Here is a 15,697-nt window from a genome sequence, read left to right on the forward strand (position 1 = left end):
TAATTTTGTTTACATTCATTTTAAAACACAAAAAAATAATGAAAAATTAATGTACATACCTTTAATGACTCTTCTAGATGCCGCATTTCTTTTTCTACTCTATCTACTAAAAATAATGAGGTCTGATGAGGAGAGGAAAGAGCGACATGACCCCAAAGTGTTAACATAAAAACAGACACGACAAGGAAAACACATAATATTGTTAGATAAAATAAACTCAACAGTAGAGGAATGTACCACGATATAGCCAAATACACTGGCAAAGCGGTAATAATCAGCCACTTCATCACGAATTGTTTATGTTAAAGATTTCATCGAGTCTTCATAATAAATACTTAATAATTAGTAGCACAGTGCCATAATATATACCTAACACTACATAAACAACACTTTTATTTCAATTCATAGTCATTTTAGTTAATTGTACGTGTTTCTAATTCGTATTTACATTTGAAAAGGGAATGACACACTCCGCGATTGATTTCTTGGTCCGTCCTTGAGCTGCGTAATTTGACGTTTATTCTTCCGTTCAAAAACCACAGGCCAGAAAAGAATTGAATAATAAAATAAATCAGAAACTGCAGGTCTATTGGTTATCTAATTAGCTTACTATTGATACGATTACGATACGATAAATAAGACGAACAATCAATTACAAATATAAATAAATTGTGTTCCTGTTATGATCAAATTTTAAAAATGTTATCATATTTCATTCAAGTGACAGCTTAATCAGCTGTGCACGGAGCAAGCTCCAAGCTGTGCGCGGCGCGTCAGTGCGCGTCATTGACAGCTGTCACAGCTGTGCGTAATGGTGCGTAATTCATGTAAATAAACTGCTTCAAACGCTTGATTCTTGTTTTGTAAAGTTAACTTTATTGTGTTGTGAGTGATTTTATGTACACAACATTACAACACGATTTCATTCAAATCAAGATAATAAATTGTTCTAATCTAATCAAGTGTCACTTTTGTTTGCCTTTTAGATAATTATAACCTCTAATTAAATCTCTAAACATTATTATTTTGAACAAGTTCATCGCCATCAACAGAATAAAAGAGCAAAATGACCCATTTAAATACGGTTTATTTAGTGGTTGGAGGTGGTATAGCTGGAGTGACTTGTGTTGAATCTTTAGCTATTTTACATCCAGAGGAAAGTCTGGTCCTGATAACTGCATCATCCCTGGTAAAAAATGTCAGTAATGTGAGTTTTTTCGCCAAGACGATAGTCAAGTTTGACGTTAATGAAACTGAGGCAAGTTCTCTCCAAAAGATTCATCCAAACTTAAGAATTGTGTATGATTCTCTCAAGCAAATAGACACCAAAAATAAAATAGCAATTACTGATGGTGCTGTAGAAGTGAGATATAATGTAATATGCATTTGTACTGGTGGTATACCAAGACTTATATCAGATTCAAGTAAATCTAAGAGAATATTAGGCATAAGAGATACTGAATCTGTGCAAGAATTTCAAGAAAGGTTAAAACATGGCAGACGTATGGTTATTGTTGGTAATGGCGGTATTGCATCAGAAATAGTGCATGCTACTAGAGGTATCCAAAAAATTTGGGTGATAAGAGATGATTACATTTCTGCTACTTTTGTAGACCCAGGAGCTGCAGAATTTTTCCAAGATTCCTTCAAACATACAGCGACTGAAGATGGCACTAATAAAAATACAATTTTACGTCGTCATGTGTTTACAGAAGAAGACACTGTAGTTTCGCTTAACAAAAATCTCAAATCAGCTGCATTGGGCCCAGATTGGTATAGAAAACTAGAAAATATAAGGAATGACCATGGAGAACAAGAATTAGAAATTATTTACAAAGTAGAAGTTAAATCTGTACTTGAAAATGATTCAGAATATCCTCTAAGAATAGAGCTTACCAATGGGAAAGTCATAGATTGTGATTTTGTTATATCAGCTACAGGGGTTGAGCCAACTGTAAATTTTACATGGGATCAGGAGCCTCAAAAGGGTCCAGATGGAGGTTTATCTGTTAATGAATTCCAAGAAACTACTGTGCGAGATGTGTTTGCTGCTGGTGATGTAGCATACGCTGCGTGGGAGCATGCTCCTCATTGGTTCCAATTGAGGCTATGGACACAAGCGAGAAATATGGCTGGAATGGCAGCAAAGGCAATGCATGCTAGAATCACCAACCAAGAAGTTCTACAAGACTTTTGCTTCGAGCTATTTACACATTGTACCAGTTTATTTGGATACCGAGTTGTATTATTAGGAAAATATAATGGACAGGGATTAGGAAATGATTATGAAATTTTACTAAGGTATACACCCCGAGTAGAGTACATTAAGTTTGTTCTTCAGAATGGAAGATTACAAGGAGCAATATTAATTGGTGAAACTGATTTAGAAGAGATGTGTGAAAACTTAATTCTTGATCAAATAGATTTGACACCATTTGGTGACGATATTTTAAATCCTGACATAGATATTGATGATTATTTCGATTGAGGTCTTTTCTGTTAACTTTGTATTAAAAACTAAGTGCAAAGATGCCGTTTCATTTTATGTGCAATGAAAATATTATCAAGCTTTTCCTATAATATAAATTCCCTGCTATAATGGCATTGCATTAAACACAGTAAGTAAATTATCGCACTAATAGAAAACAATGAGCACGTAATCACTTCGTTTACAGGAAGTGTCAACCGACTTTTTAATTTGAGTTTTACGAATGTCTAACTTTCACGGAGTTCCAGCATGATTGTTAAATAATTACGCCATACAGTGTGAGTCACGTTAAAGTGTACATATGAAAATAGATGAAACTAGACCTATTTTTATCGACAAAAAAGAGGTCAAAAAATTTTTGAGATTTTTTTTTAATTTTTTATAGAATTTTTTTTCTTCCAATTACTTATTGTGAAGAAAACGTAATAACTTTTAAACTAAGCGGTATATCCTGATAAAATAAAAACAATAATAATGCCAAATAACAGGCGATACTAAAAGAATACATAAAATACACAAAAAAGGTCAACAAATAATAAAAAATGATACTTTTTGAAAAAAATCTGCTTAAAAATTCGTGTTTTTTTGGTTATTTGATAAATTTCTCCAAAAAATGCCCCTATAACCGGTGGTTTTTATTACTTTGTATTATTCTCTATTGTATTACCTTTATAAAACCAAAAATCGCATGTCTCTATCCCTATCACAACGTTTGCAATGATCGTTTGAACTAAGTCTCTCCGGGCGCGCCATTCAACGCTTCGTTGACAACGAAACTGAAAATGGCTATAGATTTGTAATTTTAATAAAGACAAGTTAGATTTCAAGTAAAAACAATAGATTTCGAAGTAAAATAAGCATTTTAGTTAAAATTAAAATTGTCTCTACCTGTAGCGGAGAATAATGTTGTGGTAGGCCTTTGTTCAAACGATCATAGCAAATGTTGTGATAGGGATAGAGACATGCGATTTTTGGTTTTACGAAGGTAATACGATAGAGAATAATACAAAATAATAAAAACCACCGGTCATAGGGGCATTTTTTGATGAAATTTATCAAATAAACAAAAAAACACGAATTTTAAAGCAGATTTTTTTCAAGAAGTATAATTTTTTATTATTTGTTGGCCTTTTTTGTGTATTTTATGTATTTTTTTAGTATCGCCTGCTATTTAGCATTATTACTGTTTTTATTTTATGAGGATATACCGCTTAGTTTAAAAGTTATTACGTTTTCTTTACAATAAGTAATTGGAAGAAAAAAAATTCTATAAATTTTTTTAAAAAAATCTCAAAATTTTTTTGACCTCTTTTTTGTCGATAAAAATAGGTCTAGTTTCATCTATTTTCATATGTACACTTTAACGTGACTCACACTGTATAGCTCACTGGGTGCCATATTATACCAAATAAACCATTTTTCTTTCTTTCTAAATAAGTTTGTAAGCAGGAAAATAATATGTAATAAAGTTATATGTATAGAGTATTGTTCATGAAAACTAGCGGCATTTTGTTTTGTACCTAATATTGCAACTTAGTAATTTTAAAATTTTAAATGCAGCGCCAGCGCGTTAAGGAAAGTGTTGTTTTTTCTGTAGGTTGGCTAATCCACCCACAGAGCAAAGAATCCTAAAAAGTAAAGCTAGCACACATGTCACTCACTGTAATTGAGCTACATTGTTGAGCTAGCTCATTATTATTTTTATTTCTGGCAATGATTTTGCAAATAAAAAAAGTGCAATGACGTTTGTTGGTTGAATTAATGCTGTCGGGTAGATCCGCCGATTTTATTCCGCGGGATTTATTTTACGTTTTTTGAAAAACTTAACAGGGATGCGTGCAAACTAGCTTAAACTGAAAGGTTAAGCAATAAGCTTTTTAGATCAGTGTGAGGCCCTTAGATTCAATCGTGATTTTAGAAGTAACAAGCGTCCAAATATTTTTTCACAAAATGGTAATGACGTTTTCCTAATGGTAATGATTTTATTAAAATGGTAATGATCTTATGTTAATGGTGATGACGAAATATATTTTATAGTAATACATTAAATTAAAATTACTTAAAAACTAAAATTTAAATATAATTGTTTAGCTAAACACCAATTTTATCTATGTTATTTTCCTAGCTAAGCACGTACCTATTAAAGAATGGGTTGGAAATAAAAATAAATGTATTCAATATTTTAATGAATTTATTGAATTTGGAACAATACGGACATTAGTTAAATTTTTTTTACGTTCCTAATATTATTCAGAATCAGAAAAAATATATATTTACACCAATGAGGATTTTGATTGAAAAATATGCCTAGGTACTCTTACTTAGACTTACACAATAGTCAACATACAAGAAATGAATAAAAAAACGTCTTTTCGTAAACTAATAAAAAACCTTCTCATTTAAAAACAAAGCTTAAAGAACAATGGGACAAAACGTCCCCAGAACTGTAGCACTTTAATACCTACCTTGTATGATAGACCATGCTAATACCCGACCGATCTCTCTAGCTACAATCACGGCAAAGGTCCTTGACAGTGTGCTTGACTCTCTACTAGATAAATATTTAAAATCACATCATGCTCAATTCGGGTTTAAGCCTGGACTGTCGACCGAGAGCGCCATCCTTAGTCTTAAGCACACTGTCAGGTACTACACGGATCAGGGGACTTCCATTTACGCATGCTTCCTCGACCTCTCCAAGGCGTTCGATCTTGTGTCTTATGACATCCTTTGGGATAAGATGAGGAGGCAGGGCGTCCCGTCAGAAGTATCACAAATATTCCATTATTAGTATGCTAACCAGATTAACAGCGTAAGATGGGCTAACGTTTTTTCTGAGGAGTATGGGTTGCAGTGCGGGGTGAGACAGGGTGGGCTGACGTCTCCCAGGCTTTTCAACCTATACGTAAATGACCTCATTGTTGCCCTTAGCAGTATGCGTATCGGATGCTGGGTAGATGGTGTTTGTATCAACAACATAAGCTACGCTGATGATATGGTACTGCTGGCGCCAACAATGGGGGCTCTCAGAAAGATGGTGGGTGTGTGTGAAGCGTATGCTAAATGCCATGGCTTATTTGTATAATGTGAAGAAGAGCGAATACATGGTATTTAAGGCCGCCAGTAAATGTCCAAACGTGGTACCCGACCTCTTGCTGAATGGGGTAAAGTTAAACAGAGTCACTAAATTTAAATATCTCGGACACTACGTTACTGATGACCTTAAAGATCATGTTGATATCGAGAGGGAACGAAGGGCGCTGGCAGTAAGGTGTAATATGTTGGCTCGCAGGTTTGCCCGATGTAATGACCATGTCAAGATCACTCTGTTTAAAGCATACTGTCAGAGTCTATCACGGGAAACCTATGGACCACGTACTCGCAGAAATCGCTTGGCGTCCTTCGGGTCCAATATAACAACGGTTTCAGGGTGCTGTTGGGCTTGCCTCGCTTCTGCAGTGCTTCGGAAATGTTTGCTCAGTCGCATACTGACGGCTTCTTTGCTGTCCTATGCAAGAAGACTGCCTCGTTGCTCAGTAGGATACGGGCGAGCCCCAACAGTATCCTGAAGACCGTGGCGGAGAGGTACGACTCTCCTATTATCCGACATTTCCTTCGGCTACTTCTTACCGAACGGGTTGGATAATTAGTGGTATGTTATAATAAGTAAATTACTAACATAGTTGTATAAGGCACCCATTTACTAACCATGTGGATCATTGTTATCTTTAAATGAATAAATTGAATTGAATACTATAATTTTATTATATGACAGCTCAAGTGTGACATGTCTCAGAAAAGTTATATCAAAAATAAAAATTCATAAGCAACCCTGAAAAAATACATACAAAATCACTTTTGACCAACTTCAAAGGGCACGACAGCTTGACCCCGGGACAATTCGACCCCTGTGACAACTCGACCCCTGCTACAACTCAAACCCTGCGACAACTTGATTTTTTTCAACACTCAACACTTTTAACTTACTTCAAAATAATGGTTTCACGACTGCTGGACAGTGGCGGCGTAGCATGGGTTGGCACCCGGGGCATAGCACAGCACAGCATCCCCCGTCATAAGTCCTTAATGTAAGTAAGTTGGGTATACATATAGTGGGGAGGTAAGACACCCCAAAATGGTCTGGTGCACGTGGCACCCGGGGCGGACCGCCCCCCCCTTACGCCGCTAGTGGCTGGACCCTACGACTGCTTAACCCTACGACCACTAGTACAAGTTGTCGGAGGGTTCGCCTCCGACAACTTGTACTTGTGACCCTGTGACAAGTCGAACACTGTGACACGTCAACCCCTGCGACTACTCTGAGCATTTATTGTAGATACAGTTCAGGCATTGATTGATGGAGCTAAATGGTTTACAATAAGTATCATAGTTGAATATTTTGGACTTGTCGTAGGGGTCGAGTTGTCCGGGTCAAGTTTTTGTAGGGTCGAGCTTCGTTTAAAGTAGGTTAAAATTAATTTAATCTTGTTATCGCAGGGGTCGAGTTGTCACAGGGGTCCAGTTGTCGAACTGTCGTAGGGAACCTACGACAGTTCGACCCCGATGACAACTATGATACTTATTGTAAACCATTTAGCTCCATCAATCAATGCCTGAACAGAATCTAGAATAAATGCTCAGAGTAGTCGCAGGGGTTGACGTGTCGCAGTGTTCGACTTGTCACAGGGGTCGAGTTGTAATAGAGATCGACTTGTCGCAAGGATCGAGGTGTCCAGGTCGAGTTTTCTTAACGCTCAAGCAGTCGTGATACCGTTTGAAGTAGGTCAAAAGTAATTTAATCGAGTTGTCGCAGGGGTCAAGTTGTCGGAGGGTTCGAGTGGTCGTAGGGTTCAGCTGTTGTATGGTCCAGCAGTCGTGAAACCATTTGAAGTAAGTCAAAAGTGTTGAGTGTTGAAAAAAATCAAGTTGTCGCAGGGTTTGAGTTGTCGCAGGGGTCGAGTTGTCACAGGAGTCGAATTGTCCCGGGGTCAAGCTGTCGTGATACCCATTGAAGTCGGTCAAAAGTGATTTTGTATGTATTTTTTCAGGGTTGCTTATGGATTCTTATTTTAGATATAACTTTTTTCTGAGACATGCATGTCACACTTGAGCTGTCATATTATAATAAAATTATAGTATTATCATGTACTATCATATTATAAGGTAGGTATTAAAGTGCTACAGTTCTGGGGACGTTTTGTCCCATTGTTCTTTTAGGAAACCATTCATAGTCATCATTACCATATACAAAGTGTCATCACCATAAGCCTAAATGATATGGTAATGATGTTAATGGTAATGACGAAAACGATTTTAAAATTATATAAAAATAATTGTCACCACTATTGGGACACCTCAATATCGCCATTTTTTTATTGTAATCACATGCTACAAAGTGCTAATTATTAGAAAAATATCGATATATAAAACTTACCAAATCGCACAAAATGGGAATGACGCGAGCCGATGACAAACTGCGAGTGTCTCTCGTTTTCGGAGTTTAAAAAGTCTCGGAGCTGCGTAAATTTTACGTGCATTCTGTTCTGTTACGAGCAACGAATTGAAGAGTGGGACGCGCGGACACAAGCGGGGATAAGTCGCGTCGCGGCCACATTAAAGAACCTATGATGCTGCCGCGATGGCTATGACGATTTCTCGTGACAATATTTCAATTCATGATTCCATTTTATTGGCTAATACGATTTTAATATAATTTTGTTATTTTGTCACGGTAAATATGTACATTTTAAATTTATAATCAAAATCTGGTCTGTGTATAGGTAAAGTAAAAAAAATTAAAAGACAACGGCAAAGGTCAGTATTTTTACTGTGATGGTAATGACGTTTAGTGCGTGTTTTCTTGATTATCGAAATAACTTGAAGTATTTAATCAATATGGATCATGGCGCCTTATGTGGAAACTTGTATGAATCGTTATTCAGAAGTTTAATTTACCAGAACTACAACAGTTTTTTTTTATCGATCGGAACATAAGTTTTTTACTGTTTCGCGGATTTACCCTGTCATTATCTGTGCTGTCATTTACGAGTATTTATTTGTCAAAACGAGTCATCGACTTTTGTAGTGTTCGTGTGATTTATTAGTTTTTAATTTCCCTTTCAAGTGAGAATACAAAAATTAATATTGCCGTTATAGATTCTCTAATATTCCTAATAATAATTAAATGTTAAAAAATTCCAAATTTATGGGACACGGCTGTATGACGTTTCAACAAATCGTGTTGGGTTGTGGAGTGTTGTTTTTTTAAAGTGATTATTTCTTTGTTAGAAGATTACTCAGTGCGATTTTCGAGATGCCTATCTTGTTTAGTGTTGTTGCTCGGGGCACCGTGGTGTTGTCCAAATATGCTACCTGTGCTGGCAATTTCACAGAAGTTACAGAACAAATTCTATCGAAAATTCCACCGCATGATGATAAGCTGACATACTCCCATGGAAATTATCTATTTCATTACATTGCGGAAAACAAATTGATTTATTTTTGTATTACGGATGATGTGAGTATAAAATTAATCAGAATCTTTGTATCATTGTGCATTCATATACCTAAATGTTATTTTAATAGTTGTTGTGAAATAAACATGTAATGTAGAGCTTACACTGATAATTTAACAAATAAATATATTACTCAAAAGTATTTCATTCTTATAATGATTACAGAAATTCCAGCGGTCCAGAGCTTTTCTATTTCTCAATGAAATCAAGAGAAGGTTCATAACTGCGTTTGGTGACACTGCTCAGACGGCCATTCCTTATGCCATGAACAGTGAATTTGCCCGTGTCTTAGCGACGGAGATGAAACATTACAGCGAGTCGCGCGACCTTGACACCATATCCAGGGTACACGGAGAATTGGACGAGCTGAAGAATATAATGGTCAAAAATATTGGTAAGTTGACAAATTTTAATATATTCATTAATATTATAAATATGAAAGATTTGATTGTTTGTATTGAATAGGCTCAGAAACAATTGGATTGTTATATATTTTCATCATTACAATACTATATTATTTCTAATGGACATAGGCAGACCGCCTAATCAGGCAGGTCAGCTAATTTAGACTACATTTAGATAAAACATGGGATTAATTAATTAATATTCCCTTAATGACTGTTAGTTAAAATGTGGAACTTTTATGCTTATTAATATATCTGTCTTTGATAAGAGATTTATGTGTTCAAACATAATTATCAAGCTCTTATCTTTATTTCTGGGTTACTGCAGTACTGTTACCTTTGTGTATTGTTGACTAACTTTTATGTTGGTGATGCATTATAAAAATTTATTTGTACTGAATATAAAATGAATTTGTGATGAACCCTTAATTAATTTTACATAAAACTGGGATATAGTTAATTTTGTAACCAACAGCACTTAAGATCTGAAGGCATATTTTTGAATGTACTAATTTTAATTTGCATTTATTTATTCTTACGTGGAAAGATATTGCAATTTGGAATTAATTACAAAATTAATTTTCTAGCCAGGGTAATATGAAACAATATTAAAATCATCCTACTAATATTATAAAATGACAATCAGTGACAAACTGAATTTCACGCGGACGAAGCCGCAGGCAAAAGCTAGTACCATTATAAGAATTGCCAATGTAGCTAAGACAGTTGTAATAAATTTATTTTACTTTTTAAAGTGTATAATATCGAGTAGGAACTGAAATATTAAATCTTACATTTACACGTAAAATCACTGCATTCACTGGACCATGACAGAAGATAATAAGACTTTATTGCTTCCATCGTGTATACAGTATGTAACCTTGTTTTCTATTATCTGGGACTGTTCATTAGTATCATGGTCAAAACTAATGAGGGTTTGAAAATTAGCTGTGTATAATTTTGCTGTCTTATTACAGTCATCAAATTAATAAATGTTTGTTTAGCTATCTGCAATATTGTGTACAATAACAAGTCACTATATTACGTATTTACGTAGTATCTGTAGAACGGTATTTACAATTTTGAAATATTCTTTAAAATACCATTATGCTTGCCATACTAGCAATTCCATAATCATGTTTTTTATTTACAGACAATATGGCAATGCGAGGAGAAAAGCTAGAATTGTTAGTGAACAAGGCGGAAAATTTAGCAACTACAGTAAGTATTTCTTAGCATAAACCATTTGTTAGAACTTGGTACTTTCCATTATCAACTCCAATTTATGCATGCAGTTAATTTAAAGATGGAAGTAAACAGTTTACTCTTTGCAGCCAATCAGATATTTTGCATTTTTACGAACAAAATTGTTTTTGTAGTCTTCAAGTTTCGAATTAATTAAATTAACATATTTTAATGCCTGTTAACATATTTAACTCTTGAAAACTGGTTTTAGGAACATTCTTTACAGGCAAACTAGTAGATAATAAAGTGGTAATTTATTCATACATTACTATTTATCTATCTTCTCGAAATGTCCATTTCATTTAGAAAATGTATGTCAATTTGAATCAATGATGTACAAGTACTATTAATTTTTGGCATCATCCTAACCAATAAAGCCTAGTGAATCAATCTCTTATCAGCCAGGGGGTCAATCCAAAACCAAAAACGTAGCGATTGGTCCACGACACCAAAAAATTTGGGAACTTTAAGTCTATAGCTTATTAAAATTATTTTTGCTGGTGGTAATAGTAACCACAACCATTTAGTCGATGGCGAGCGAGCATACTCACAGTCATCTACCTAATAAGGCCGATAAAACGTCATTATTTACATGCGCATAAACAAATTATGCGTTTTGAATTTGTTTTAGATAACTAGCGCACACCCGCATGTGAATCAATTTTTATTCAGATCAGTACACGTTTGTGATGAATGGCTGGTTATTAATAAAATGAATGTTTTCTTTCCAGTCGGTGACATACAGAGCGACGTCGAGAACCTTGCAGCGTTCACTGTTCTGGAAGAATATAAAGATGTATGTGATCCTGATAAGTGTTGCTGGGCTAGCGGTTTACCTCATCGGGGCGATGGCATGCGGTGGCTTGGCGTGGAAGACATGCGTGGGCTAAGCTAAAGCCACGCTCCAAATACCAACAATATTCCTACTGCGTCGAAATGTATTGATACAAACGGATGGACATATTACGTTATCAAATGGGGATATCACAATGTCAGGTAGATTGTAGAGTGGAGCGAATATTACTCATATCTATACACTTAGTTTGCACGATTTTATAGAGTTTATTTTTCATTGCCGTTAACCATGGTCTCTCTGATAATTGTAAAACTCCTCAATACTTATAATACAGTACATAGGATTTCCAATGGTTGGAAACTGCTGGCATCCACCTTTCGAATGCCGGGTAAGACAGCCCTTTGACTTTATTGGCATGGGACAATGGTACATGGTATTCCTAAAGCGATAGTTGATTAAAACCCTATAGTAGGATCCTGTAATGTTTAAATTGGTTAATAAGTTTAAAATCATTGTGTAAATATTGTCAAATACGCCACGTTTTTTGTCCTTGTATCTGTTGTCGTCAGATTGCACGATTCGTCATTTCACAAATCGTCTGTTTACCGCAAAAATATACCTACATTCAAGAAAATAAACGCGTCGACTTGAGAACCTCCTTCGTTTATCGTCGTATAAAAATACAAAACACGTGAATATAAGACCGTTTGTGAAATGTCGAATCTTGCAATTTGTTGACGACACATAATAATTTAAGCATTACATTCTTGACACAACTGTTTTAATAATGTTAACATATCGTTTTAATGATGACAGAATTTTGAACCAAATGTTTGATCAGTAATATGTTTATGTATGCCAAATGTAGGAGTGGGGAATAAATATCTTTAGTTAGCCTAGTTGTTGCAACAACTATGTAAATAAAACGCGAAATAAATCCCTATTATTATTTACAACTGGCCGAATTATATTTATACAAAGTTTATTTCTTATCTATTTAATATTATGATAATTTTATTTTTGTTTATAACTTCAAGAACATATTGGAATTTATTTGGTTCACTAGGTTATATTAAAGTTACAAGCAAGTCTGTGCAGGCAGGCCCATGGAAAAGAAAATCCGCCGGCGGTACGCGTGGCTTTAGTTTGAGGGTAGAAAGTTGTGTATGAAGGAATCGCCTTCTTTCTTACTAAAGCCTGTAGCACGTAGAATTTTGTCCAATGACGTAATAATATTGCTGTCGCGACTGTGCGACGGGCACCCGCAGTGAGTGTGCGAGCGCGACAGCAACATATTTACGCGCGAGCGATAAGGATGGGTAGCTTGGGGTCATTGGACAAAATTCTACGTGCTCACGGACCAGGCTTTAGTCTATCCTCATGTTGTCCCAATGTTTGTTTGAGAATTGAATTGATTTTATACAAAATTATAAGATCAGTCAAAATGACGTGATTTCGTATGAATTTTTGGATGCCATTATTCCCCGCTGGGTGGCGCTGCTATTAAGTAACCCTTAAAATTGGTGTTAAACCTAATGCATAATATTATATCATGAAACGACATTGAATATTTACTTTATTATTATATTTACTAGTGATAACTTTAGCATTATCAATAGGTAATTAGAGTTGGATTTAATTTCGAATACGAATCATTAAACTGACATTTTACTTCGAGCTGTCACATTAACCCTGGTAAAAGTGAACGCAGCCCGCAACATGTATGAACTACATACATTGTCGGTCCCTACAGGGTGTTAGGTAAATGGGTATATGAGCCGACACTAGCCCATGTTAACATATGCATATAAATGGTATGGTGAAGTCAGAAATTTGATATCATCATTTTAATTTTTTAAATGTTCATACAAAATCAAATTTATAAAATCAGATTTGTATGAAAATTAAAATAATTAAAATGATGATATCAATTTTCTGACTTCACCAGACCATTTATGTGCATATGTTAACATGGGCTAGTGTCGGCTCATATACCCATTTACCTAACACCCTGTATACATTTTGTATTGATGTGAACTGACCGTCCGGGCACGAGCAAAGAACTGAAACCGCACCACTGACAGATTGCCTTGTCACGACTGCTGACAGATTGTTTTGCCCGGATCGCTGACCGATTGCTCTGCCCAATAATGTTGTTCATAATTTTATCAGTTACAATATGTGGCGTGCGTATAAGGTATGTATCACATAGACCATGTGGTGATGCGATTCCTATTAATACTTGTCAATTTAATAACTCAAATAAACTACCAAAAGCATTACAACTCTGTACCAAATCTTCAATATTATTTGTTGATTAAGTGTATAATGTGTGTGTTTAAATTTAAAATATACTAGTGTACTGATATGTTTTTAATTGATTTTTGTGTCGGATTAACTAAAGGAAAGTAAGCGATTTGTTTTGGCTAGTTATTTAATTAGTTGGTAAATTGCATTTTGACTTAGGGCCGATTTTTATCTCCCAGATAAAATTTATTAAAAAAAAGTATAACATTTCGTCATACTTTCATAGTTGGAAATGGGTCCTTAATTGTTTGCAATGTCTTATCATTAAAATTACATTACAACAGTGTAACAGTAAATGAGGAATGTTTCCATGTCAATATGTTGTAAATCAATAAGTCTTCAGCTGGGACTCTAAACACCAAGCCCGCCGACAGTCCGGCGGTTAGGTTTCAAAATAATAATGGTGACGACTTGGCGCCGTCGCCGCGCCCCTACACTGTTCATACGCACCGAGTAAAGCCCGCCGCCGCGCCGCCGCCGCGCCGCCACCGCGCCATCAAAGCATAATTTCGCCAGCGGCGCGGCGGCGGCGCGGCAGCGGGCTTCACGCGGCGCGTATAAACAGTGCAAAGGCGCGACAGCGGCGTCGTGTGCAGGAGTGCTTATACTTTCTATGATTTCGTCTCATGTTGGTGGGTTTGGTATGTAGACTGCCTAATCAGAACAAAATCTTAGTTTTATCGTTATTACCTCTATTATTCATAAAACATAATTATTATAAATCATAATCAAGATCTACATATTATTCCATGATAATCGATCCTGCATCAGACTAATTTTACTAATGTCCAAATCGTATATGATTGAAGACTAGAAAGTATTGTGATATTGAGTATATTATGTAAAATGTAAGCATAGTGTTATTGTTTCTCTTAAGTACGTTATAAACTTGTATAAACCATTACAAGTGTTGTTTTATTTAGATAACCTTCATATATCCATGGATTAGTGCGATGATCTTAAAAGTTGTTGATATTCTATATCTTTATTTAAGCCCAGTAATTTAAAGGCGCAAAGTGTTGTGTGAATTTACAGGTTAAGTTATGTTATTTCTTGTTATGTTTACCTGATCAAAATAAGACCATTTTGAGCAATATGTATATACTAAAACGATAACCAAAGTTTTACTAAATTGACACGGAAACCTATTGCGTTAAACAGGTCAATATTCTATTCGAGTAATCTGGCATTGAATGTCAATGGCAGTCCCGAATTTCCTGGCGGGTTCCGTACCCAGATTGATCCTGTGGGGTGCATCCCCGCCTCCCTTGGCCCGCCACGGCTCGCTCGCGGCAATCGCGCGCCGACCTCAGTCGCGGGAGGGCGCTGCGATCGTCCGCCGCGAACGAAACACGTGCGTACGTGTATTCCCATTCCGTGTCAATACGCCGCCGTGATGCGTGCCTAGCATCAGAATTACACGATCGTCTGCAAATGAATATGTTTGTCCATGGGCATTATTGTTGTTCTCCGGGGAAGGCAGATAATATCGCTCCTGCATGTATTTCATGTTAATGCCGTGACGTATTTATTTATCAACGCATTTGCCCGGCAGGAAAGTTGATCAAAGTTTGTGTTCAAGATTTATTAATGTAATATTTTTGTTTACAAAAATTAGTTAGACGATCTTTGTTACTTAATCCATTTCTTTTGTTGAGCACCTGTCGGTATCCGGCTTGAAGGACCGGTAGTAGGTAGTAATTTACGTTAAGTAGGTACTTAATTGTCGATGTTAGTGAATGTTGTGTGTTATTATAGGTAAACTGAACAGTTTTTTAAGTTAAACTGTTAATATTTTCGATTATTTAAGCGTACATTAAAACTTAATTAGCTTTCAAACGGCGCAATTAGGGATATTCCGATACTAATAAATACGAGTAGGTACTCGATACTTTTGATTCGATACCAAGTATTTATTGTATCGAATCAATTTTGCGATACA

The 15,697-nt window shown here is 35.7% G+C and overlaps 3 protein-coding genes across 4 annotated transcripts in view; 2 read left to right on the top strand and 1 right to left on the bottom strand.

Moving 5' to 3' along the window:
• Window positions 1–544, bottom strand: part of LOC135073326 (sorting nexin-25) — a 60,982-nt gene extending 60,438 nt beyond the window's left edge. Inside the window, exon 1 of one of the 2 annotated variants that reach the window (XM_063967465.1) lies at window positions 60–544. In XM_063967465.1, the coding sequence (XP_063823535.1) occupies window positions 60–287 (228 nt within the window). In that variant the 5' untranslated portion in view covers window positions 288–544. The remainder of the gene's footprint in view (window positions 1–59) is intronic. The other variant, XM_063967464.1, reaches the window with a different exon arrangement.
• A 469-nt stretch (window positions 545–1,013) lies between these two features.
• Window positions 1,014–2,532, top strand: LOC135073327 (pyridine nucleotide-disulfide oxidoreductase domain-containing protein 1). Its single transcript, XM_063967466.1, has one exon. It carries the CDS (start codon window positions 1,067–1,069, stop codon window positions 2,486–2,488), a length of 1,422 nt encoding a protein of 473 aa, XP_063823536.1. The 5' UTR covers window positions 1,014–1,066; the 3' UTR covers window positions 2,489–2,532.
• Window positions 2,533–8,538: 6,006 nt separating this feature from the next.
• Window positions 8,539–13,192, top strand: LOC135073333 (vesicle-associated membrane protein 7). The gene is made up of 4 exons (XM_063967483.1): window positions 8,539–9,005; window positions 9,169–9,397; window positions 10,561–10,628; window positions 11,384–13,192. Exons 1-4 carry the CDS (start codon window positions 8,802–8,804, stop codon window positions 11,540–11,542), a joined length of 660 nt encoding a protein of 219 aa, XP_063823553.1. The 5' UTR covers window positions 8,539–8,801; the 3' UTR covers window positions 11,543–13,192.
• The last annotated feature ends 2,505 nt before the right edge of the window (window positions 13,193–15,697 follow it).

The sequence above is a fragment of the Ostrinia nubilalis genome, chromosome 7 (genome assembly GCF_963855985.1).
Source record: "Ostrinia nubilalis chromosome 7, ilOstNubi1.1, whole genome shotgun sequence".
NCBI classification, from domain to species: Eukaryota; Metazoa; Arthropoda; class Insecta; order Lepidoptera; family Crambidae; genus Ostrinia; species Ostrinia nubilalis.